The sequence below is a fragment of the Ornithodoros turicata genome, chromosome 5 (genome assembly GCF_037126465.1).
Source record: "Ornithodoros turicata isolate Travis chromosome 5, ASM3712646v1, whole genome shotgun sequence".
NCBI classification, from domain to species: Eukaryota; Metazoa; Arthropoda; class Arachnida; order Ixodida; family Argasidae; genus Ornithodoros; species Ornithodoros turicata.
Window position 1 is genome coordinate 74,349,855 of NC_088205.1, and position 26,899 is coordinate 74,376,753.

The 26,899-nt window shown below is 48.7% G+C and overlaps 2 protein-coding genes and 1 long non-coding RNA gene across 6 annotated transcripts in view; 1 reads left to right on the plus strand and 2 right to left on the minus strand.

Moving 5' to 3' along the window:
- Positions 1 to 26,899, plus strand: part of LOC135396196 (uncharacterized) — a 160,672-nt gene that overhangs the window by 71,733 nt on the left and 62,040 nt on the right. The gene's annotated exons all lie outside the window — the stretch shown is intronic.
- LOC135394802 (NFX1-type zinc finger-containing protein 1-like) lies at positions 1,847 to 10,671 on the minus strand. Of its 2 annotated transcripts, XM_064625791.1 has the most exons (8): positions 10,311 to 10,671; positions 9,566 to 10,002; positions 8,301 to 8,692; positions 7,216 to 7,718; positions 6,532 to 6,744; positions 5,482 to 5,775; positions 5,187 to 5,392; positions 1,847 to 2,184 (listed from the first exon to the last, which is right to left on the minus strand). In XM_064625791.1, exons 2-8 carry the CDS (start codon positions 9,901 to 9,903, stop codon positions 2,016 to 2,018), a joined length of 2,115 nt encoding a protein of 704 aa, XP_064481861.1. In that variant the 5' UTR covers positions 9,904 to 10,002; positions 10,311 to 10,671; the 3' UTR covers positions 1,847 to 2,015. The 2 variants fall into 2 exon arrangements, with proteins under 2 accessions (XP_064481861.1, XP_064481862.1); XM_064625792.1 differs by lacking the exons at positions 5,187 to 5,392; positions 5,482 to 5,775; positions 6,532 to 6,744; ... (2 more) ...; positions 9,566 to 10,002; positions 10,311 to 10,671 and adding an exon at positions 2,575 to 4,508.
- Positions 12,619 to 25,938, minus strand: LOC135394804 (NFX1-type zinc finger-containing protein 1-like). Of its 3 annotated transcripts, XM_064625794.1 has the most exons (8): positions 25,487 to 25,938; positions 23,430 to 23,824; positions 22,352 to 22,854; positions 21,679 to 21,894; positions 20,623 to 20,916; positions 20,328 to 20,533; positions 19,619 to 19,788; positions 12,837 to 12,957 (listed from the first exon to the last, which is right to left on the minus strand). In XM_064625794.1, exons 2-8 carry the CDS (start codon positions 23,590 to 23,592, stop codon positions 12,920 to 12,922), a joined length of 1,590 nt encoding a protein of 529 aa, XP_064481864.1. In that variant the 5' UTR covers positions 23,593 to 23,824; positions 25,487 to 25,938; the 3' UTR covers positions 12,837 to 12,919. The 3 variants fall into 3 exon arrangements, with proteins under 3 accessions (XP_064481865.1, XP_064481864.1, XP_064481863.1); XM_064625795.1 differs by lacking the exon at positions 19,619 to 19,788 and having other exon boundaries at positions 12,619 to 12,957; XM_064625793.1 differs by lacking the exon at positions 12,837 to 12,957 and having other exon boundaries at positions 17,692 to 19,788.

Sequence of the window (26,899 nt, forward strand, 5' to 3'; positions counted from 1 at the left end):
GGGCAGCGATGACCAAAAACGTCAAGAAGGTGCGCATCTAGAGTGTGTCTTAAAACAATTATTTTGGTTTGTGTGCATGTACATGTCACTCTCTGAGAGGCTTTGTTTTTGTAAGCACTTCTCAAAGAATTGGGGGATGCCAAGTTTTTGGCTAAAATCGCGTTTTAAAATGTAGCCTCTGGATCTGTCCTAGGCGGGAAATCTGTCTGATAAAACGTGCTCAAATCTTGACTGTCCCGCAACACTTCCTTAAGTATCAGGTTTTTCGTTGGTCGTAGGTCAAACGTAACGCTGTATAGACCGTTACGTCAAGACTGGTACACAACCGCATCACAATGAAACGTGCAATGTATGTCACGGTATGGTACACCAAGTACGCCTTGAAACGCTGTGAGTATTTTTCGCGTTCCGTAATTATGCACAAATCCTGGTGATACATGCATGTGGCTTTCGTTCCAAACTAGCCAATAGTTCGAAACAACTATTATCCCTATCCATGTGTCATGAGCGCAATTGAACTCGACGAAGATTGGTGCAACACCGCCACCTAAATATTTTCCGCACGGCACAAGGCGTACAGGCAATGGATATAGAGATATGTAACATTGCTTGCATAAAACAAGCGGGTGTCCTCCTTGTCGATTGCGTCATTTGTCTTTTTCGGGTTTCCAGGTAAGTGTAGTCATTTGTCAAGAGTACTTTGTTCTAACATGTCGCTGTGAAAAATGACAAGATAATGCGGATTAAAACATCGCTCGTTTTTACAAGCAGTGTACTGAGTGTCGGTTAGTTATAGGATAAGGTGGTCTATGTTGAAGACAGCTGAACTATTTTGTTAATAGCTGCCAGAATAATCGCCTGAATTGTACCATTATTGGTTAACTGGATCCCCAAACCTTTGAGAAATGATCCACAAATTACTGTGGTGCTAAACCACGACCCAAAAATCACAGTCTACATATTTTCATCAATTTACCCCACCCTATGGGTAAGTTGAGGACATCAAAAAATTAGTGCCGGGTTTAAATTTTGTCTTTTGTTTTGGGCCAGCCGAAACGGTCAGCCACGAGTAGTGCACACAGAAACACAGGACAATGACACAGCATCATAACAGTGAGGTCATACGTTTCTTCTCCCCCAAAGCTCCTGGATATGCTGCGAACAGTAGGTTTATCTGCCAAAAATTAGCACGAAGCGGTTCTCGAAAACCGCCTGGAAGCACCTCACGTCGCGGCATCCGCTTCCCGACTGGGACGTCTTGGCGCCGCCTGAAGAAACCAATGTGAGAGACAAGCCTTTGGTGTCCGGTCTGGCCTGGTCTGTATAGTGGGGGCACCACAGGCATGGCAACCCGAAAGATTGCCACAAAGGCTCTTTGTAGCCATTATACTAATATTTGTAACCAGACAAAGGATTTCGGTCAATTCCAGAGTGATAAACACGAGCGACTAGACACAGCTACAATACACAAATCTTCAGCTTATCATTTCGAAATACCAGAGAGATGAGGTGCCCACGGATCTGAGCCGGAGCGCCACCACTGCAGTGTAATCCCAAGACAGGCACTAAGATGATCGCTGTTCTGTACGTGTGGGCTTCAACAGATCGGGAGATTGGGACCATGGGCATTCCCAGGGGACAGGGGGTAGAGCGTGCAACCCAGTCAGCTTTTTCCTGGAGACGGATGCCGCGGACTGTGCGGTTCAGAGGTGAATATTTGTAGAAAAATCATGGCTATGAATAAAGAGTGCACTATTTTCACAGGTGACCTCGAAGCCCCCCTCCTCTTCACCCCGTCTCAATACGCCCATGATTGGGCGACACATCACATCTAGAAACTGGAGATATGAAATATTCTTTATCTGTAAAAGTCTGATTTTGTTATGACATTGAGATCAGTGGAGAGAAGAGGGCGATTATGGCGAATGCACATCATATACATCGCTGCAGTATTTCGAAACCAAAACAAACACTATGTAAAAGCAAGACAAGTATGTTCAGCGGGCCTATTGAAGTCACTTGTCGCAGGGTTGCTTCTTTGCAATGAGACCACGGAGGTAGTCATCAAGTGAGCCTTGTCCGGCAACCGCTTCATAAACGTAATGCTCACTCCCGATGTCATGCAGAGCCTTTCGCTTTTGTTTGTTCATCCTGGCGATGTACTTCTTGACACGTTGACCGAACCTACGGGGTGACAAGAAAGGTATCCAGGCATTAGAGAAGCGAAAGACGTCGGAACTGCTGCGTTCCATAAGAAAACGCGTGTCCCCTGCAACTCCCGTATAGCGGCTCGTATGGTGTGAAATTTATATTAGACTATTCTCGATGGATGTTGCACGAAGCTACGGGGAGTTCGCAGTAGCCAAAGGATGTTAAAAGCTGCCAAGTCTGCGGGGGTTGGGGTCGTTCCTAAGGGATTATATCAGGTTTCGTGGGCTAACTACTCAGTGGGCTAAGGTCAGTTGAACAGAACCACACAAGTATTTCGAACCCAAGAAGTTACAATGTCGTTGTAAGCCCGATTCCTTAGTTGCTCCGCGTTACCCGTTCCACACCACGAAACTTGTGGCGTACCTCAGACAATGCCTGGCGGGCGTCGAGCATCTAGGGCACAAAAGGGGGTCATCATCGGGGGCTGTGGAACAAGCTCTCCTCAAATCTTCCTCTGGCACAGAATGTCCGCAGTCTCCGAGCGCCACGAGGAGAACATTTAGGGACGTTCCCGCTGCTTCCCCGTACTCTTTCGGCTTGCAAACACTGCATAGCGTCGGACAGGGCTCGCCGCAGGCTCCGAGACAAGCTTGACCACAGGGCAGCAGTCTCGCGCAGCGATGGTCGCAGGGAGGCCGTGTACAAGGCTCGCAACACAAGGCATCGCAACGATAGTGCGGACACGACCACGTGCAGGGTTCTCCGTAAGGTGGACACGGATAACCACACACAGTCGGACACGGGCCGTGAGGGCAGGACATTGGACATGATAGCTGGCACGGGTATGGACACGGCGTTTTGTAGCAGGCGGCAGGGCACGGATGACCGCAGGCAAGAGACCGAGGACAAGGTTCTAAGCAAGGAAATTCCTTTTCCCGCAGACTGCACGGAACGATATCTTTGTGGCCGCAAGCTCTGTCCAAAGTAACATACTTGTTGCACGTACTTGCGCAAGGTTCATTGCAGGCATTCCAGCAAGGATGACCGCATTGTAGGATAGCTGGACAAGGTGCACGGCACAGCCTAGAAATGGGAGAGGGATCCTTCTGCTGCCAACATGGAACTACAACGGTGTGTCCAGATAAGCACAGAGCGGCTACTTCGGCCCTGCAAACGTAGCTACAAGCTCTGGTGCATCTGAAGCGGCATGTGTGTCCACATGGCAGGGACTTCGGACACTGATCGCAAGCGAAAAATGATTCAGTTTGCGTTTGCCAGCATTCGAGGACCACGTCATGTCCGCAAGGAAGCACGTAACTAGATTTCGTCCGGCATGCAATAACCGTTGCCAACTCACGACACTCCCCAGTGACCGTATGGCCGCAGGGTAAGGACTTCTTTACGGCTTCCCTGCACGGGTCATCGTCACACGGCTCACCACAACGCCCTGCACACCTATGTCCGCATTGTAGCAGTCTCTCGCAGCGGGCTCGACAGAGTTCTGGATTGGCAGCGATACAGCCAGATATCTTGCACGGAACTTCGATGAGATGTCCGCATGGACCTACCTCAGCACTTGATCCGACGCACGCTCCACCGCAGAGCTCGCCGCATGTTTTGCCACACGGATGACCGCATGTATTCAGGAGTCGCCCGCATTTTTTCGTGCAAATCGCCTTATCTGCCATATAGCACGGGACGTCGGAAGTATGGTGGCAAACAGGAAACTCCACCTTAATGTGCTCCGTGCAACGCCTACACTGGCCGTGGCAGCGTTCGTCGCAACAGTGACCCCTTGAACATGTCTTTCCGCAACGCTCTCTGCAGGTGAACAGCGTGTGGTCCTCAGTATCCATGTGGCAGTTTTTTGGACAAGAATGTCCGCAAGGAAGGGAGGCTGGGCACGGAAGGTTACAGAGACCCTTACGACCGCTAGGAAAGTCCTCTGGTGTTCTTACTACTGCCGTGCTGTTGGAGTGTCTCCTGCACCGTAACTTCAGTTCGCATCCGAGAAGGCCACGATATTTGAGGTCGTGAGCGATGTCTCTCCATAAGTTGGACGCCTTGCTCAGTAAGGTCATATTGCCTACGCAGTAAAATCCCATACGAGCCCTGGATAGGAGGACACAAATTCGGTTCGCCACTCGAACGAAACCGGTTTCCCCGGTTTCGTTGGAGCGAACCAGGGACAAGAGGATGATGTCGTTCTCTTCTCCTTGGAAATTATCCACTACTGTGATGGCCACCGCGGTCAGCTCGTGATATGTACTAGCTGTGCGCTCTAGAAGCTTCTTCTGACCCATGTACAGCGTGAGCAAAGTGATTTGAGAAGGTTGGTAACCCTGAGCAAGCAGGTATCTGCAGAGGTAGAATCGTGGCGTGAGAAGGAAGGCGGGCGAAGTCCGGCCTCATGCGATGTTGAACGCGGAGCTGTTTGACACCCACGCCGTTGATAAGCATTCTTTCGAAAAGAGACACGTCCATCTTGTATATGTTAAGTAAACCATCTTGCTTTCAAATGTAAGTAGTACAAAGCACACGACGACAGCAATATTACGATTAAAGAACGGCAGTCGATGGACGGGTACCGGGACTGGGAACCACGCTATGCGGCTGAACGTTACACATGACGCGCTTACACGATCTTAGATCCCCAACATACCAAGCTTCGCGCAAGGACAAGCTTCCACACTCTACACATCCCCTTTTATTCCCTGGCACATCCACACCAGTGTGTTTACTGAGTATCGTGGTGGTGAAACACAGGGACGGACATAACACTCTTGGCGTACAGCGGCGGGTTGAGTTACAAGGTTTCGTGCTGGGTTACGCACACTTCCAACAGTTTACAACCCAAACACGTAAGATAACCCCCATGGGTGCGATTTCCTTTGCGATTTCCTGAATAGTGTTATCGTGCCCCATAGCCCACTTCAATGAGCGTTGCACCAAAGCCTATTGCTTGTCAATGGGCCTTGAGTGTAACACTCGTTGAGTGTTGCATTCAAAAAGTTTCATGCAAGCGGGCCCTCTACCTGATTGACAGTTCGTGTACATTCGTAGGCGGACGCAACTGCTGGTGGTCCCCGATGAGGATCACATGCTGAGTTTGCGGAGCCAAGCTTGTCACCACGTGAGCTTCGAGTACTTCGGCTGCCTCTTCCACGATGACGATGCGCGGTTGCACCTCGCGGAGGAGAGCCTGGTACTTAGCCGCGCACGTTGTTGTCATTCCAATGACCTGAAACAAGACTTCTGGTCATCTGCAGACACACAGCAGGAGTAATGTTTGCACTTTAGTGCCCTTCTTGGAACCCATTAGGTACCCACCTTGGACGCCCTAAGGACCGGTAGGTCAGCCATTAGTCTGGAGTGCGCCATGCGCTCTTGCATATCTTCCATTGTTGTCATCTCAGAAGTTTGAAAGGTGTCAATCACAGAAGTCAGGTTGTCGACCAAGTATCGATACAGTTTCCAGCGCTCTCGAGATCGTAGTGTCCAGACGTCCTCGACGTGATCGTCTCCTGTGGCTCGATCGCCCTCCTTGATGATGTTGCGCAGATGTGCTTCCCAAGAGCTTGTGTCCAGGTCCCGCCTGTTGGATCCCTTTTTAGCTTTGTGCACCTGTGTAAGTGACGTCCCTATCACCGCACTGCATAATGCGAATTGCCTATGCCTAATAGTTCAATATGTCACAAAACCAGCCACCAATAATTTAAGCGTCAGCTTTGAAGTCCACGCAGGAGTCTTTTGGCGTTGTGAGAAACGTGTTTAAATGTGGCCTTATACTTTACGCCGGTCATCGCTGGCGGTAATCTTTTTTAAAAACCCTGTCATGAGGTGTCACGTGAACAGTAGTGCGCGCGGGTACGGTTATTCCCGTGGATCCGCGCGGATATCCGGTCTACGCCGTGCTGCGGAAAAAATATAACGTCTTGAAATACACGAGGGTAAGGTGTGGATAAACTCGCGCACCACTGCGGCAGGCGCGGATATCTGCATTTTATCCTCAAATAAGCATTTGTGTTGTTGACGTCCGCCAGGTGGAGCCACAATTGACGCGAAGAGTCCAAAATGGTGTCCAAGTGTATATCCTTTGCACAATTGTGGATGACAATATTCCTGGGTGGTTTACATAACATTTTCGTCATGCGGATTTTCCACTCAAATTCGGTGACTGCGGATGTGCGGATACATCTATTTCATCCGACGCGGATGCGGTCGCGGATTTTACGTGCGCGGGTGCAGTGCACATGCGGATACTATCAATGTCGTCGCGCCCTGGTCTGCCTAGGAGGCAGAAGACAGAGAACTCTGTGCAGAAGACAGATACATCAGGTATACTCTGAGAATGTAGTATACCAATCCAGCCTCCCTTACCGACGTGTCCTTTTTGCTGCATTGATTCAGGAAGAGTGCTTTCGTTTGATCCATGCGTAACCACACCCTGAACACTTGACAGAAGGAATGCTCGTCGAACACCGCTTGCAAGAAGGACTGGCAGCACGCCTTGCTCATGACATGCATAAGCAGTTTTACGACGTCCTCTTCCTCAGGTACGGAAAAGACTGTCTGTGCCAATGTTGAAAGCGTCTGAAAAAAGGTCAATGCATAAGCTACCGTGAGAGCTGAGACGCAGCAACGTCAAAGGTACAAAGATTGGCTAAGGCTTTGTCCTTTGCTTGTCCGTAGAAGGTGTAAGAGCATGCACGTTAAGATAGGCGGGAGCACAAAGGAAGACCAGTAGAAATCTGCCTCAGCTCCTTGAGGAACGCATCACTTCCCGTGTATTCTCACAAGCGACATTCCTCAGAATACTCCACCGGAAGATGCGATACAGTCACATGATCGAGCGCGTGCGCTCAACGTGCGCGTGCACTGCTGACCGTTGGGAACATACTCAACAAAACGTAACTTAATTCTGCCCCGTGAGCACCTTTTCGCTTTTTCTTCCGCTAGAACATTCCGTGGGGATATCGTTCGTGTAAATACACGTTTAGGCCCCGTTAGCACCATCCCGTGCACTACACAAGCGAAAAAACACATCAAAAACAAAAGGCAAACCTTCACTCGTTCAAGGTGCTTCTGTAGAGCTTCAGAGGACTGCCGACCAGCTCGTGTCCGTTTACACTTCTTATTGACATGATACCTTTTCAAGGCGTTGTTTTTACATCCACCGCCCATCCTGGTAACAAGTTTCGTGAACTGAAGCACGCCTTCCAGAAACTGATCCAGGGCGCGATTGGTATAACAGACCACCAAGATGGGACCTTGGCCGTCACCCCATACAGCGTCGTTCTCCAGCAGCGTCTGAACAATCTTCAAACCCATGTAGGTCTTTCCCGTTCCCGGAGGTCCCTGTATGACGCCTAGTTCATGGGTTAGAGCGTACTGAAGAGCCTCCAGTTGGGAGCTGTCCAGTTGGAGTTCTTCCGCCTTTGGCCAGCTGTCTCGGTCGAGCAGGGTCACCTTTCGGCGAGTACCACCAGGTGCCTCTAGGAGACACGTTATGTCCAACGTCGTCGAATTATTCACGTAACTTGGATGGAAAACGACAGATTCCGCACCTGCAACGGCGTGTAGTTGTGTGAAAATGTGACGAATGAGGGAAAAACTGATACAAACAATGATACGCCTGTGCCGTCAACAGTGCAAGAGTTTATGTTCCTAATGTGGTCAGCTGCCACTCTAAGAAACGTAGGTACTGTCGCAATGCTTGAAACATATTGGGAAGGTTCTATCTTCGTTCTGTGAGTTGCAACCGGTCAGACAAAGAGTTCTGTGTACTCCTGTATTTTGCTCGCCAAAAGACGTTATGATAGCTATCTGTGCAAAACAGTTTTGTTGCGTGGCCTGCCATGAACTGTCCTGGGATTCCAGAGAACGCTCTTCCTGCGTTACATATAGCCACACGAGACATGCTCCAATAGGTAACACTAAGTCATGAAATGCTATATTCTTCAACATTCTATATAAATCACGCATGCCGGGAAGCACACGATGTGCTCAAACGCGTGCGTATAGTCGATGGGGAAAGGAAAATACATATATTACGGAAGCGCCCACAACCTAAGATCACGTGGTGACATTCTTCCCTTCGTACCAGGAATACTCGAATATAGTAACGACGTTGGGCTGTATCAGCTCACCTACGATGTACTTTTCCAGTGGAAGACCGTGCGTGTTTTGCAGAGCCTGGAATACATGACGATAACCCTCGAAGTATGCGATGCTTTCCAGAACAACAAACTGGCCCGTGACTGCGCAGCTACAATTCCAGAATGTGACTTCAACGACGCCTCTGCCGAGCATACTTGGAGTGGCACGAGACACCGTAGCCACCTGGATTGTCTCGAAGTTGTCCTTACTGAAGCCAAGCAGCGATCCAGTCATGAAGCGCCTCGTTCCCTTCCAGCGTATCTTTGAGAAACTCGAGGCGTCGAACTGCACGACGTATACCCTTCCATCTGCGTTGACGGAAGAGGAAATGACAACGCCGGAATGGACGTTGACGCCGTCCAACTTGTGGAATATTTCTTTCCTGCACAGAAATACATCGGCTTAGTTATACGTAAAACTAATTATCTCGCGCCCGTTTTAAATTACCAAGAATCGCAGACCGTTGTAATGCTTCAAATGCTCCCCGCGAAGTCTCAATAGATCGCACGCAATCGTGTTTTTTTTGTTTTTTTTTTCAGAACGTTGCGAACTTTTTGAAATTCTGTTAGCGCCGCGAAGCAACTGTGGCTATGAGCGGTGTATAGAAGTGGCCAGATCGAGTGAGGACAGCAGGAAGGAGTGGGGGACAGGGGGTGTTAGTATGCGTCCTGGGCTGACTTCAGGGGGAACTGAGGACATTCGTCTAGAAAGTCTTCGAAAAAGCCCAGAAAAACCTCGGACAGCACAGCCGGTGGTAGGATTCGAACCCACTACCTCCCAGTCTTCAGCACGACCTTGGCTACCATCAACGAGCGGGACGCCGTAACCTACTCTGCCGCTGGTCTAAAAAGAAGTGGTAGAACGTGTGGATGCATTCTCGTAATGTGTAACGTTATTTTGTACTTGCAGTGAATGAGTAGACTACATGCTTGCCCAAATCCTACGAGGTGCTCCCGCAAATGCTTCTTACGTTGGGATGTTATTCCTGAAAAACAGCTCATGCGCGCAAGCACACTCTGCGTACTGTGCATGCTATGCTCTAGCAGGTACGATCCACTAAAACCTTCCTGAAATGTCCATCTCACAGTATGGTTACTGGCATATATCAACGCAAAAATAAAATACGATACAGATGCGGCATAGTAACGATATAAGCGCATGGTATCGATAAACATGGGTGGCTCGGACAAAGCTGATCAATTTTTGAGCAAGAGACGGCAAGTTTCGCAATATTCGGGCATTATACGAAGTTTACCTGTATCTATGTCCACGGGCTTGCTGTGTCCGGGCGCACTCCCTTATCCCTTCCCGAAGCGGACGGACGAAATCCTCACGAAGCAGCCTAAACTGGACGTCCAGATAGTGCTCCCTGCTATTATACGACCCACGGACACGATTAGGCGTCAAATCAGGCAATTCTCTGGCTAGCAACTCTTCAGATGCTGGAACGACTGGGAGAGTTCTGAAGTCCGGGTGGGACAACACACGTTGTCTACCCAGCATGGCGCCACTCGTCGCAAACGCTTCCAACTTCACGGCCCTATTGTAGACGTCGTCGATGCCTAATTGTGATTCACGCAATGAGTCAACCATCGCCGTTATGTAGGGTAGTAGGCTAAGGAAGGTGTCCGTATTCAGAACAAATTCCTTTATAGCCTCCAAGAGGTCCAGTAGGTGAACGAGGGATTCCAGCTGAAAAAGCAGGCACTTGCTTAATCCTTTTCTAGTTCTGTAAATAACCCAGCACAGAACACTGGGTTAACTGCGTAACTTCAAGCGTGACAAGTCAAGCTCAGGGCAAGTCAACTACAACAGGTCAACTTCGCCCACAAGTCTGAAGAAGTCTGATCCGCCTAGGAGCGCGCATGCCTTCGCGCCCGCATGCTTCAAACTTAGACATCACGTTGCCAAAACATACTCGTCGAAGACCACGTACTAATTGCGTACTTTTGAAGCAAAGCACATAAAATATTCTCACTAACAAAACAATGCGTCCTTACCTGCTGAGAACAGTCTTCGAGCGACGAAACCTCGAACGCAAATTTTGGAAGCGTCTTCCTCGCAGAGTTTTCCGATGTAGCTGTCTTCCTAAGAAGGTCCCGAAGTCTGGGAGAGCCGCGGTCGCAGTGCGAACACAGGAGACTGAGCACCGCGAATGCCCACTTGAGGTCCCGGAAGCCTAGGTCGCCGCACTCCAGGAACGCGTCAAAACTAAAGGATGAAGAATGGTACACAGGCAAAGCCCTCGGAAGAAAGCCCACGACGGATGGTCCCTTCTACGAAGACACTGAGAAGGCACAGGCAGAACGCTGCATCAGGTCATACCTATCTCGCGACAAATTGTGGAATGCATCAGCGCGTGCCTTCTTCAACGTCTCTACATGCACGTGATGATACTTCCTCTTCATCAGGGACTTTCTTGGGATGTTATATCTTAGTCTTGCGGGGTCATAATCGGTGGGCAGCAATGACCAGAAACGTCAAGAAAGTGCGCATCTAGAGTGTGTCTTAAAACAATTATTATGGTTTGTGTGCATGTACATGTCACTCTCTTAGAGGCTTTGTTTTTGTAAGCACTTCTCAAAGAATTGGAGGATGCCAAGTTTTTGGCTAAAATCGCGTTTTAAAATGTAGCCTCTGGATCTGTCCTAGGCGGGAAATCTGTCTGACAAAACGTGCTCAAATCTTGACTGTCCCGCAACACTTCCTTCGGTATCAGGTTTTTCGTTGGTCGTAGGTCAAACGTAACGCTGTATAGACCGTTACGTCAAGACGGGTACACAACCGCATCAAAATGAAACGTGCAATGTATGTCACGGTATGGTACACCAAGTACGCTTTGAAACGCTGCGAGTATTTTTCGCGTTCCTTAATTATGTACAAATCCTGGTGATACATGCATGTGGCTTTCGTTCCAAACTAGCCAATAGTTCGAAACCACTATTATCCCTATCCATGTGTCATGAGCGCAATTGAACTCGACGAAGATTGGTGCAACACCGCCACCTAAATTTTTTCCGCACGGCACAAGGCGTACAGGCAATGGATATAGAGATATACATATATCATTGCTTGCATAAAACAAGCGGGTGTCCTCCTTGTCGATTGCGTCATTTGTCTTTTTCGGGTTTCCAGGTAAGTGTAGTCATTTGTCGAGAGTACTTTGTTCGAACATGTCGCTGTGAAAAATGACAAGATAATGCGGATTAAAACATCGCTCGTTTTTACAAGCAATGTACTGAGTGTCGGTTAGTTATAGGATAAGGTGGTCTATGTTGAAGACAGCTGAACTATTTTGTTAATAGCTGCCAGAATAATCGCCTGAATTGTACCATTATTGGTTAACTGGATCCCCAAACCTTTGAGAAATGATCCACAAATTACTGTGGTGCTAAACCACGACCCAAAAATGACAGTCTACATATTTTCATCAATTTACCCCACCCTATGGGTAAGTTGAGGACATCAAAAAATTAGTGCCGGGTTTAAATTTTGTCTTTTGTTTTGGGCCAGCCGAAACGGTCAGCCACGAGTAGTGCACACAGAAACACAGGACAATGACACAGCATCATAACAGTGAGGTCATACGTTTCTTTTCCCCCAAAGCTCCTGGATATGCTGCGAACAGTAGGTTTATCTGCCAAAAATTAGCACGAAGCGGTTCTCGAAAACCGCCTGGAAGCACCTCACGTCGTGGCATCCGCTTCCCGACTGGGACGTCTTGGCGCCGCCTGAAGAAACCAATGTGAGAGACAAGCCTTTGGTGTCCGGTCTGGCCTGGTCTGTATAGTGGGGGCACTACTGGCATGGCAACCCGAAAGATTGCCACAAAGGCTCTTTGTAGCCATTATACTAATATTTGTAACCAGACAAAGGATTTCGGTCAATTCCAGAGTGATAAACACGAGCGACTAGACACAGCTACAATACACAAATCTTCAGCTTATCATTTCGAAATACCAGAGAGATGAGGTGCCCACGGATCTGAGCCGGAGCGCCACCACTGCAGTGTAATCCCAAGACAGGCACTAAGATGATCGCTGTTCTGTACGTGTGGGCTTCAACAGATCGGGAGATTGGGACCATGGGCATTCCCAGGGGAGAGGGGGTAGAGCGTGCAACCCAGTCAGCTTTTTTCTGGAGACGGATGCCGCGGACTGTGCGGTTCAGAGGTGAATATTTGTAGAAAAATCATGGCTATGAATAAAGAGTGCACTATTTTCACAGGTGACCTCGAAGCCCCCCTCCTCTTCACCCCGTCTCAATACGCCCATGATTGGGCGACACATCACATCTAGAAACTGGAGATATGAAATATTCTTTATCTGTAAAAGTCTGATTTTGTTATGACATTGAGATCAGTGGAGAGAAGAGGGCGATTATGGCGAATGCACATCATATACATCGCTGCAGTATTTCGAAACCAAAACAAACACTATGTAAAAGCAAGACAAGTATGTTCAGCGGGCCTATTGAAGTCACTTGTCGCAGGGTTGCTTCTTTGCAATGAGACCACGGAGGTAGGCATCAAGTGAGCCTTGTCCGGCAACCGCTTCATAAACGTAATGCTCACTCCCGATGTCATGCAGAGCCTTTCGCTTTTGTTTGTTCATCCTGGCGATGTACTTCTTGACACGTTGACCGAACCTACGGGGTGACAAGAAAGGTATCCAGGCATTAGAGAAGCGAAAGACGTCGGAACTGCTGCGTTCCATAATCCAAGAAAACGCGTGTCCCCTGCAACTCCCGTATAGCGGCTCGTATGGTGTGAAATTTATATTAGACTATTCTCGATGGATGTTGCACGAAGCTACGGGGAGTTCGCAGTAGCCAAAGGATGTTAAAAGCTGCCAAGTCTGCGGGGGTTGGGGTCGTTCCTAAGGGATTATACCAGGTTTCGTGGGCTAACTACTCAGTGGGCTAAGGTCAGTTGAACAGAACCACAAAAGTATTTCGAACCCAAGAAGTTACAATGTCGTTGCAAGCCCGATTCCTTAGTTGCTCCGCGTTACCCGTTCCACACCACGAAACTTGTGGCGTACCTCAGACAATGCCTGGCGGGCGTCGAGCATCTAGGGCACAAAAGGGGGTCATCATCGGGGGCTGTGGAACAAGCTCTCCTCAAATCTTCCTCTGGCACAGAATGTCCGCAGTCTCCGAGCGCCACGAGGAGAACATTTAGGGACGTTCCCGCTGCTTCCCCGTACTCTTTCGGCTTGCAAACACTATGGTGAGCTAGAAGGACTGGTGTGCTTACCGGCCTATCCAATGCATGGGAGCGCGTGGTCGCGGAAATGGCACCCGGTGACGTAAGATTGTTTACATGGATGCGCTGACGCTCGCTGCGCGCCTCGCGGAACGATTTTTGTGGTGCTCCGAGATGCTCTTTTGCTTCGAGACACGTGCCTTCCCGTGAAACGCGGAACCTTGCACCGTGCTGACTAAGAAATCAAACAGCGTCGGTGGATGGCGTCACGAGCCGCGAGCTCTCGCGCTGTTCAACTTCGTTTTCGTTTGCTTATGCTGCCTCACGCTTTGTGCGTGATGCTTGCAACATAACATTATTATTACACGAACGCATCATGACATCTTTCAGTGCCTTGTAACACTCTCCATTCCTCATCTTAAAAATAAAGTTCTTGTTTCGATGGGTTTCTTTGGTGGCTTAGAGTATAGTGGTGCAGGCAGCGTTGCTGCCACACGTCTAAACTATGCTTGTAATAATACCCCTACTACAGGTGGGCGGGAAACAAAGGGTGCGAGTGTCACAAAAAAATTGGCGGTTGTAAAGGGGGGGGGGGCATCCTGATTGTATGGTACGGGTACTTGGAGGACGCATTTGGAAATGTAAAGCACACAGTCCCGTGACTATATCGCTTAATTATAACCTGGCTGCTTATTTTGTTTGCGTTCAATATCTCTATTCATACGACGACCATCATTCAGGCACAAGCATGACAGGATTCCGTCTCCTGGAAGGGGTCCACTAATCACCGTTACCGGGACACCACGGTATAAGTACCGCATGTCGGCATAGACGCATTGTGGATATTAAATTTTCACACATCTTTTTAGCATAGTTTTTGGAAACCTTCTGTGGTTCCTAACTTAGAGCACTTAAAATGAGCTGGTGTGGCTCGAGCAACACAACGTGCAGGGTTAGGGCCTCCAAGCCGTGTTCACGTCAAGCGCGGTTCGGATTCGTGTCCACTCCGAACAGTCCCGGGCCCTGAGTCGTTGCCCAGCCTTTTTGTTTGTTTTTGTGAGCAGTCCCCTTTCACATCGTGTCCGGCCGCGGACGAGCAGAGAAGTGGTATAAGTCTTTTACCCAGCAACGGTCCCTCGATCGCTCGAAACGGAGAGGGCGATCAAGGTGTAGTGGTCCAGCTCAGTTCTCGGCGGTTGGGTAAATCTTAGTCGCTTCGGGTATGGTCCGGATCAGAAACGCAGAGGCGTGCAGTGCTTTATTGCAACAGGTACTATGCTTCGCCGACCAGTGCTTCATCAAATAAGGTTACCATATGTCCTACACTCCACAATGCATTTCGTGTAAATAGTGCGGCTACAATAGATGTAGCATCAGTACTTGTTGTGTTTGTGTAATAAGCCTCCTGACGTCTATTTGCCATACTATACTGGAACGTTAAGGTGGTGTACCGGTACAAAATAAACGTTTTGTTAGACAAGCACACAGGATAGAATGTCAAGAACCTCGGCGATAGTGCACCTGCTGTTCACGTCCACATTACAACTGCATAAAATCACTTCCTGTCGCTAGCTAATCTTTTTCGAATGAGAGTACACAAAATAAAGGAAGTGCGGTTTCGGAGACCAATCATTTGGTGTAAAGTGTATGTGTGCTGCTTCATGTGTCATCTGTTGGGCACGAGTGCGCAATAACAAGAATGGAAGAACGTAGCTAAAGTTGGAGATGCCAATGAGAAAAAATAAAATATTTATGTACTGCCCTGCGTCAGAGTGCCTTTCTTCTGCGGTTATTCCCCAGCTGTAACGTGGGAAGGTGCAGGCAGTGAGAAAGTATTATTAGTTCTCAAGATTCTAAAAAAAAAAAAAAAAAGTGATACATCATGAAACAACGGAACATTTCAATCGTGGGTAGTTCATTCGCGCGCGGAAAGCTTTTCTGTATCAATAAGAAAGAAAAAGGAAAAGAAAGCAGCGACATTCGTCACAGGCCACAATACGTGATAACGCGAACAGATAAAGCGTTTTTCTAGAGACAAATGTGGAATATTTAAGTGTGCCGAAATTAAGGTATGGAAGAACAAGCTGCCGAAGTGCTGAATCGCAGGTAGAGATGTGAAGTGTCCTAACCAGGTCTCGAGTACTGCAACTCACGTGAATCTGTCTCCAAATTTAGGGACACTTTAATGTACTTATGGTACTGATATTTCTTGTTATAATTGGAGTACTTTCTTTTTTATGACCTTTCCTTTGTTCGCTGTAGATTTTTGGCGCTAAAGTGTCAAGCAAGGAGACTGCACAATCGTCGCTCAAAATATCCTGGCTCTTCCCATGACCGAAGTGGTCTTACATAAGTAATACTTAATCTAGTCACCACAGTCTGCAGTTCGAGCTAACTCATGGTTCATGCTAGTCCTTATGTAATGTTGCGTGACGCTTTCAGTGCCATTTGGATACTCTCACTGGAGAAAAAGTTTGGTCGATGGGCGTCTTAGTTTACTCAAGTGCCCTTGGCAGTTGGCACCCATCAGGTTGCTGGTGTGAATGCCATCGCGCAACTGTGATAAGTAATTTACTGTAGGATGTCATTTTCGATGCACAACCATATACTGTACGCAGCTCAGTTTCTGTAACAAGCACTTTAGTCCAGTCCGTGTACGGTACCGGTACAGCGAACGATCTTCTGGAAAAGCAATGTACCGGCGGTGGTTAATTGCGGGTCCTATCATCATCCCATGTATGTGTGTGCACGATGTGTATTCGGTTGCGACTAGCGTGCGATTACCTCCACCTACTACCTCATCCTACGATGTTCACAATGATTACCTCGTGTAGAATCAGGGCCGGCGATAGGAGGGGGGGGGGAGTAAGTGGACCGCCTTAAGGCCCGCGCTTGCATAGACCCCGCGCACGAAGCCTTCAACCAGGGATTACTTATTTTTTTTTTAATATCAAGTATGCACTTAATCGTGTGAAACAGGCCCCGCGATGTGCCTTTGCCCCAAGCCTCGCATACCCCTAGCACCGGCCCTGTGTAGAATTTACTAATTGTCGTACTCATCCTCGCAATCCCTTTTCAAGGAGTCTCATTGATGCTCCTTTTACTTTTTTGAGAGCGATGTACTGCATCATATCGGGAATGTTGATGGCATCTGGCAAGATTAGAGTCACTAAATAAGGCAAGATCACCGGCTGTTGTTACTAGCTTGTTACGCCTTCCCCAATGGTTTCGCGATAAAACTGTATCCACATATTTGTCTTTGAAGCCGGACAATCACGGCAATGCAACGATCAAGCAGCGTTCCGTTTACATTTCTACAGTTCCTCTGTTCCTACAGTTCCTACCACCTCTCTTCTCTGTGCCACATTCCTTATTCACAAAGGCATTATTGAATGAGTATTTTCTGTATTTTTTTTCTCAGCTCAGACACCTTCTGTTCATAGATTTTGAACAGAGACCTTCTGCTCATAGAAACGTAAATTTCTGATGATTCTTGATTTTCTGTGATTGGGTGACACGAGTTGGTTTAGGTATTAGTTCCTCGACAATTTCAAACACTCTGAATGTATTAACATGTATCGCTACATATCCGAAAATGGAAAATACTGATCTCCGCAGGAACGACATCAGTTGATTTCCAGAACATATAATAAATCTCAGTGTGTCTCTATGTGCGAAACTTATTCACACCAAAGAATTCCAAGGATACCTTAACTGTCGCACACAAGCTGCATTCACACACTACACGCAGCGTGGAACGGGATGTATAACGAAATCCAAACGTAACCAGGTAACTCAAAATACTGTAGCGAAAATTTTGCCACCTTCTTGTAATGTGCCCAAACGGGAGAATCATCGACTGACATTTTCCTTCCTGAACATCAAGGCGCTACCTGTAGCATACATTAAAAACAAAAACATCACTGCCAATTCCTAGGCAGAACCCTGCACTGACTTCAAGCACGCCCCGTTTTCAGCAGTTTATCAAGTTTATCAGCGTGACACACCAGCACGCGCACATCTTTCTTTCCCTAGAATTTGCGCCGTACTGCTTCAATATCGCCTATCGAAGGTACTCTGGGGTTCTCCACGTTGCTCTTTGCACATAGGGCCACGTGACCACCAGGGCGCGCGCAGCGTGAGCGAGCCGAGCCCTTCGTAGCCACCTGTCGGCAGGCCCGTCGGCACGACCCGTTTGCAACCGCCGTTCAACACACCAGTCCTTCTAGCTCACCATACAAACACTGCATAGCGTCGGACAGGGCTCGCCGCAGGCTCCGAGACAAGCATGACCACAGGGCAGCAGTCTCGCGCAGCGATGGTCGCAGGGAGGCCGTGTACAAGGTTCGCAACACAAGGCATCGCAACGATAGTGCGGACACGACCACGTGCAGGGTTCTCCGCAAGGTGGACACGGATAACCACACACAGTCGGACACGGGCCGTGAGGGCAGGACATTGGACATGATAGCTGGCACGGGTATGGACACGGCGTTTTGTAGCAGGCGGCAGGGCACGGATGACCGCAGGCAAGAGACCGAGGACAAGGTTCTAAGCAAGGAAATTCCTTTTCCCGCAGACTGCACGGAACGATATCTTTGTGGCCGCAAGCTCTGTCCAAAGTAACATACTTGTTGCACGTACTTGCGCAAGGTTCATTGCAGGCATTCCAGCAAGGATGACCGCATTGTAGGATAGCTGGACAAGGTGCACGGCACAGCCTAGAAATGGGAGAGGGATCCTTCTGCTGCCAACATGGAACTACAACGGTGTGTCCAGATAAGCACAGAGCGGCTACTTCGGCCCTGCAAACGTGGCTACAAGCTCTGGTGCATCTGAAGCGGCATGTGTGTCCACATGGCAGGGACTTCGGACACTGATCGCAAGCGAAAAATGATTCAGTTTGCGTTTGCCAGCATTCGAGGACCACGTCATGTCCGCAAGGAAGCACGTAACTAGATTTCGTCCGGCATGCAATAACCGTTGCCAACTCACGACACTCCGCAGTGACCGTATGGCCGCAGGGTAAGGACTTCTTTACGGCTTCCCTGCACGGGTCATCGCCACACGGCTCACCACAACGCTCTGCACACCTATGTCCGCATTGTAGCAGTCTCTCGCAGCGGGCTCGACAGAGTTCTGGATTGGCAGCGATACAGCCAGATATCTTGCACGGAACTTCGATGAGATGTCCGCATGGACCTACCTCAGCACTTGATCCGACGCACGCTCCACCGCAGAGCTCGCCGCATGTTTTGCCACACGGATGACCGCATGTATTCAGGAGTCGCCCGCATTTTTTCGTGCAAATCGCCTTATCTGCCATATAGCACGGGACGTCGGAAGTATGGTGGCAAACAGGAAACTCCACCTTAATGTGCTCCGTGCAACGCGTACACTGGCCGTGGCAGCGTTCGTCGCAACAGTGACCCCTTGAACATGTCTTTCCGCAACGCTCTCTGCAGGTGAACAGCGTGTGGTCCTCAGTATCCATGTGGCAGTTTTTTGGACAAGAATGTCCGCAAGGAAGGGAGGCTGGGCACGGAAGGTTACAGAGACCCTTACGACCGCTAGGAAAGTCCTCTGGTGTTCTTACTACTGCCGTGCTGTTGGAGTGTCTCCTGCACCGTAACTTCAGTTCGCATCCGAGAAGGCCACGATATTTGAGGTCGTGAACGATGTCTCTCCATAAGTTGGACGCCTCGCTCAGTAAGGTCATATTGCCTACGCAGTAAAATCCCATACGAGCCCTGGATAGGAGGACACAAATTCGGTTCGCCACTCGAACGAAACCGGTTTCCCCGGTTTCGTTGGAGCGAACCAGGGACAAGAGGATGATGTCGTTCTCTTCTTAGAAATTATCCACTACTGTGATGGCCACCGCGGTCAGCTCGTGATATGTACTAGCTGTGCGCTCTAGAAGCTTCTTCTGACCCATGTACGGCGTGAGCAAAGTGATTTGAGAAGGTTGGTAACCCTGAGCAAGCAGCTATCTGCAGAGGTTGACAAGAAAATTCGCCTCGAAAACGTTGCTATAGCTTCTGCCAGAATTTCTCCGCTCTGGGGAGGAGTGATTGAAGAAGAACATGTTCGTGGTCATACCCTCAATGTCCTCGTATTGTTCCACGCACGGGTGGTGCTCCAGAGCAGGGTAGAATCGTGGCGTGAGAAGGCGGGCGAAGTCCGGCCCCATGCGATGTTGAACGCGGAGCTGTTTGACACCCACGCCGTTGATAAGCATTCTTTCGAAAAGAGACACTTCCATCTTGTATCTGTTAAGTAAACCATCTTGCTTTCAAATGTAAGTAGTACAAAGCACACGACGACAGCAATATTACGATTAAAGAACGGCAGTCGATGGACGGGTACCGGGACTGGGAACCACGCTATGCGGCTGAACGTTACACATGATGCGCTTACACGATCTTAGATCCCCAACATACCAAGCTTCGCGGAAGGACAAGCTTCCACACTCTACACATCCCCTTTTATTCCCTGGCACATCCACACCAGTTTGTTTACTGAGTATCGTGGTGGTGAAACACAGGGACGGACATAACACTCTTGGCGTACAGCGGCGAGTTACAAGGTTTCGTGCTGGGTTACGCACACTTCCAACAGTTTACAACCCAAACACGTAAGATAACCCCCATGGGTGCGATTTCCTTTGCGATTTCCTGAATAGTGTTATCGTGCCCCATAGCCCACTTCAATGAGCGTTGCACCAAAGCCTATTGCTTGTCAATGGGCCTGGAGTGTAACACTCGTTGAGTGTTGCATTCAAAAAGTTTCATGCAAGCGGGCCCTCTACCTGATTGACAGTTCGTGTACATTCGTAGGCGGACGCAACTGCTGGTGGTCCCCGATGAGGATCACATGCTGAGTTTGCGGAGCCAAGCTTGTCACCACGTGAGCTTCGAGTACTTCGGCTGCCTCTTCCACGATGACGATGCACGGTTGCACCTCGCGGAGGAGAGCCTGGTACTTAGCCGCGCACGTTGTTGTCATTCCAATGACCTGAAACAAGACTTCTGGTCATCTGCAGACACACAGCAGGAGTAATGTTTGCACTTTAGTGCCCTTCTTGGAACCCATTAGGTACCCACCTTGGACGCCCTAAGGACCGGTAGGTCAGCCATTAGTCTGGAGTGCGCCATGCGCTCTTGCATATCTTCCATTGTTGTCATCGCAGAAGTTTGAAAGGTGTCAATCACAGAAGTCAGGTTGTCGACCCAGTATCGATACAGTTTCCAGCGCTCTCGAAATCGTAGTGTCCAGACGTCCTCGACGTGATCGTCTCCTGTGGCTCGATCGCCCTCCTTGATGATGTTGCGCAGATGTGCTTCCCAAGAGCTTGTGTCCAGGTCCCGCCTGTTGGATCCCTTTTTAGCTTTGTGCACCTGTGTAAGTGACGTCCCTATCACCGCACTGCATAATGCGAATTGCCTATGCCTAATAGTTCAATATGTCACAAAACCAGCCACCAATAATTTAAGCGTCAGCTTTGAAGTCCACGCAGGAGTCTTTTGGCGTTGTGAGAAACGTGTTTAAATGTGGCCTTATACTTTACGCCGGTCATCGCTGGCGGTAATCTTTTTTAAAAACCCTGTCATGAGGTGTCACGTGAACAGGGGTGCGCGCGGGTACGGTTATTCCCGTGGATCCGCGCGGATATCCGGTCTACGCCGTGCTGCGGAAAAAATATAACGTCTTGAAATACACGAGGGTAAGGCGCGGATAAACTCGCGCACCACTGCGGCAGGCGCGGATATCTGCATTTTATCCTCAAATAAGCATTTGTGTTGTTGACGTCCGCCAGGTGGAGCCACAATTGACGCGAAGAGTCCAAAATGATGTCCAAGGGTATATCCTTTGCACAATTGTGGATGACACAATATTCCTGGGTGGTTTACATCATAACATTTTCGTCATGCGGATTTTCCACTCAAATTCGGTGACTGCGGATATGCGGATACATCTATTTCATCCGACGCGGATGCGGTCGCGGATTTTACGTGCGCGGGTGCAGTGCAGATGCGGATACTATCAATGTCATCCGCGCTCACGTCTGCCTAGGAGGCAGAAGACAGAGAACTCTGTGCAGAAGACAGATACATCAGGTATACTCTGAGAATGTAGTATACCAATCCAGCCTCCCTTACCTTTGACGTGTCCTTTTTGCTGCTTTGATTCAGGAAGAGTGCTTTTGTTTGATCCAGGCGTAACCACACCCTGAACACTTGACAGAGGGAATGCTCGTCGAACACCGCTTGCAAGAAGGACTGGCAGCACGCCTTGCTCATGACATGCATAAGCAGTTTTACAACGTCCTCTTCCTTAGGTACGGAAAAGACTGTCTGTGCCAATGTTGAAAGCGTCTGAAAAAAGGTCAATGCATAAGCTACAGTGAGAGCTGAGACGCAGCAACGTCAAAAGTACAAAGCTTGGCTAGGGCTTTGTCCTTTGCTTCTCCGTAGAAGGTATAAGAGCATGCACGTTAGAGAGGCGGGAGCACAAACGAAGACCAGTAGAAATCTGCCTCAGCTCCTTGAGGAACGCATCACTTCCCGTGCATTCTCACAAGCGACATTCCTCAGAATACTCCCCTGGAAGATGCGATACAGTCACATGATCGAGCGCGTGCGCTCAACGTGCGCGTGCACTGCTGACCGTTGGGAACATACTCAACAAAACGTAACTTAATTCTGCCCCGTGAGCACCTTTTCGCTTTTTCTTCCGCTAGAACATTCCGTGGGGATATCGTCCGTGTAAATAAATGTTTAGGCCCCGTTAGCACCATCCCGTGCACTACACAAGCGAAAACAAAAGGCAAACCTTCACTCGTTCAAGGTGCTTCTGTAGAGCTTCAGAGGACTGCCGACCAGCTTGTGTCCGTTTACACTTCTTATTGACATGATACCTTTTCAAGGCGTTGTTTTTACATCCACCGCCCATCCTGGTAACAAGTTTCGTGAACTGAAGCACGGCTTCCAGAAACTGATCCAGGGCGCGATTGGTACAGCAGACCACCAAGATGGGACCTTGGCCGTCACCCCATACAGCGTCGTTCTCCAGCAGCGTCTGAACAATCTTCAAGCCCATGTAGGTCTTTCCCGTTCCCGGAGGTCCCTGTATAACGCCTTGTTCGTGGGTTAGCGCGTATTGAAGAGCCTCCAGTTGGGAGCTGTCCAGTTGGAGTTCTTCCGCCTTTGGCCAGCTGTCTCGGTCGAGCAGGGTCACCTTTCGGCGAGTACCACCAGGTGCCTCTAGGAGACACGTTATGTCGAACGTCGTCGAATTATTCACGTAACTTGGATGGAAAACGACAGATTCCGCACCTGCAACGGCGTGTAGTTGAATGTGAAAAAGTGACGAATCAGGGAAAAACTGATACAAACAATGATACGCCTGTGCCGTCAAGTTCCTAATGTGGTCAGCTGCCACTCTAAGCAACGTCGGTACTGTCGCAATGCTTGAAACATGGTCCTGGGAAGGTTCTATCTTCGTCCTGTGAGTTGCAACCGGTTAGGCACGCAAAGAGTTCTGTGTATTCCTGTATTTTGCTCGCCAAAAGACGTTATGATATCTATCTGTGCAAAACAGTTTTGTTGCGCGGCCTGCCATGAACTGTCCTGGGATTTCAGAGAACGCTCTTTCTGCGTTACATATAGCCACACGAGACATGCTCCAATAGGTAACACTAAGTCATGAAATGCTATATTCTTCAACATTCTATATAAATCACGCATGCCGGGAAGCACACGATGTGCTCAAACGCGTGCGTATAGTCGATGGGGAAAGGAAAATACAAATATTACGGAAGCGCCTACAACCTAAGATCACGTGGTGACATTCTCGCCTTCGTACCAGGAATACTCGAATATAGTAACGACGTTCGGCTGTATCAGCTCACCTACGATGTACTTTTCCAGTGGAAGAGCGTGCGTGTTTTGCAGAGCCTGGAATACATGACGATAACCCTCGAAGTATGCGATGCTTTCCAGAACAACATCCTGGCCCGTGACTGCGCAGCTACAATTCCAGAATGTGACTTCAACGACGCCCCTGCCTAGCATACTTTGACTGGCACGCGACACAGTAGCCACCTGGATTGTCTCGAAGTTGTCCTTACTGAAGCAAAGCAGCGATCCGGGAATGAAGCGCCTCGTTCCCTTCCAGCGTATCTTTGAGAAACCTGAGGCGTCGAACTGCACGACGTATACCCTTCCATCTGCGTTGACGGAAGAGGAAATGACGACAACGCCGGAATGGACGTTGACGCCGTCCAACTTGCGGAATATTTCTTTCCTGCACAGAAATACATCGGCTTAGTTAGACGTAAACTAATTATCTCGCGCCAGTTTTAAATGACCAAGAATCGCAGACCGTTTTAATGCTTCAAATGCTCCCGCGAAGTTTCAATAGATCGCACGCAATCTTTTTTTTCCAGAACGTTGCGAACTTTTTGAAATTCCTTGTCAGCGCCGCGAAGCAACTGTGGCTATGAGCGGCGTATAGACGTGGACAGATGGAGAGAGGACAGCAGGAAGGAGTGGGGGACAGGGGATGTTAGTACGCGTCCTGGGCTGACTTCAGGGGGAACTGAGGACATTCGTCTAGAAAGTCTTCGGAAAACCCCAGAAAAACCTCGGACAGCACAGCCGGTGGTAGGATTCGAACCCACTACCTCCCAGTCTTCAGCACGACCTTAGCTATACCATCAACGAGCGGGACGCCGTAACCTACTCTGCCGCTGGTCTAAAAAGAAGTGGTAGAACGTGTGGATGCATTCTCGTAATGTTTAACGTTATTTTGTACTTGCGGTACACTTTGCTTTTCGATCTTAACGAATGAGTAGACGATATGCTTGCCCAAATCCTACGAGGTGCTCCCGCAAATGCTTCTTACGTTGGGATGTTATTCCTGAAAAACAGCTCATGCCCGCAAGCACTCTTTGCGTACTGTGCATGCTATGTTCTAGCAGGTACGATCCACTAAAACCCTCCTGAAATGTCCATCTCACAGTATGGTTAATGGCATATATCAACGCAAAAAAAAAAACAGAAAACGATACACATGCGGCATAGTAACGATATAAGCGCATGGTATCGATAAACATGGGTGGCTCCGGCAAGGCCGATCAATTTTTGAGCAAGAGACGGCAACTTTCGCAACATTCGGGAATTATACGAAGTTTACCTGTATCTATGTCCACGGGCTTGCTGTGCCCGGGCGCACTCCCTTATTCCTTCCCGAAGCGGTCGGACGAAATCCTCACGAAGCAGTCTAAACTGGACGTCCAGATAGTGCTCCGTGCTATTATACGACCCACGGACACGATTAGGCGTCAAATGAGGCAATTCTCTGGCTAGCAACTCTTCAGATGCTGGAACGACTGGGAGAGTTCTGAAGTCCGGGTGGGACAACACACGTTGTCTACCCAGCATGGCGCCACTCGTCGCAAACGATTCCAGCTTCACGACCCTATTGTAGACGTCGTCGATGCCTACTTGTGATTCACGCAATGAGTCAACCATCGCCATTATGTAGGGTAGTAGGCTAAGGAAGGTGTCCGTATTTAGAACAAATTCCTTTATAGCCTCCAAGACGTCCAGTAGGTGAACGAGGGATTCCAGCAGAAAAAGCAGGCACTTGCTTAATCATTTTCTAGTTCTGTAAATAACCCAGCACAGAACACTGGTACGCAAACAAAGGCGTAAACTTCAAGCGTGACAAGTCAAGCTCAGGGCAAGTCAACTACAACAGGTCAACTTCGCCCACAAGTCTGAAGAAGTCTGTGATCCGCCTAGGAGCGCGCATGCCTTCGCGTCTCAACGTAGTGCCCGCGCCCGCATGCTTCAAACTTAGACATCACGTTGCCAAAACATACTTGTCGAAGACCACGTACTAATTGCGTACCTTTCAAGCAAAGCACAAAATGTTCTCACAAACAAAACAATACGTCCTTACCTGCTGAGAACAGTCTTCGAGCGACGAAACCTGGAACGCAAATTTTGGAAGCGTCTTCCTCGCAAAGTTTTCAGATGTAGCTGTCTTCCTAAGAAGGTCCCGAAGTCTAGGAGAGCCGCGGTCGCAGTGCGAAAACAGGAGACTGAGCACCGCGAAGGCCCACTTGAGGTCCTGGAAGTCTAGGTCGCCGCACTCCAGGAACGCGCCAAAACTAAAGGATGACCGGCATTGGGTATTAAGAATGGTAGTTTGGCTGCACAGGCAAAGCCCTCGGAAGAAAGCCCACGACGGATGGTCACTTCTACAAAGACACTGAGAAGGCACAGGAACAACGCTGCATCAGGTCATACCTATCTCGCGACAAATTGTGGAATGCATCAGCGCGTGCCTTCTTCAACGTCTCTACATGCACGTGATGATACTTCCTCTTCATCAGGGACTTTCTTGGGATGTTATATCTTAGTCTTGCGGGGTCATAATCGGTGGGCAGCAATGACCAGAAACGTCAAGAAAGTGCGCATCTAGAGTGTGTCTTAAAACAATTATTTTGGTTTGTGTGCATGTACATGTCACTCTCTTAGAGGCTTTGTTTTTGTAAGCACTTCTCAAAGAATTGGAGGATGCCAAGTTTTTGGCTAAAATCGCGTTTTAAAATGTAGCCTCTGGATCTGTCCTAGGCGGGAAATCTGTCTGACAAAACGTGCTCAAATCTTGACTGTCCCGCAACACTTCCTTCGGTATCAGGTTTTTCGTTGGTCGTAGGTCAAACGTAACGCTGTATAGACCGTTACGTCAAGACGGGTACACAACCGCATCAAAATGAAACGTGCAATGTATGTCACGGTATGGTACACCAAGTACGCTTTGAAACGCTGCGAGTATTTTTCGCGTTCCTTAATTATGTACAAATCCTGGTGATACATGCATGTGGCTTTCGTTCCAAACTAGCCAATAGTTCGAAACCACTATTATCCCTATCCATGTGTCATGAGCGCAATTGAACTCGACGAAGATTGGTGCAACACCGCCACCTAAATTTTTTCCGCACGGCACAAGGCGTACAGGCAATGGATATAGAGATATACATATATCATTGCTTGCATAAAACAAGCGGGTGTCCTCCTTGTCGATTGCGTCATTTGTCTTTTTCGGGTTTCCAGGTAAGTGTAGTCATTTGTCGAGAGTACTTTGTTCGAACATGTCGCTGTGAAAAATGACAAGATAATGCGGATTAAAACATCGCTCGTTTTTACAAGCAATGTACTGAGTGTCGGTTAGTTATAGGATAAGGTGGTCTATGTTGAAGACAGTTGAATTATTTTGTTAATAGCTGTCAGAATAATCGCCTGAATTGTACCATTATTCGTTAACTGAATCCCCAAACCTTTGAGAAATGATCCACAAATTACTGTG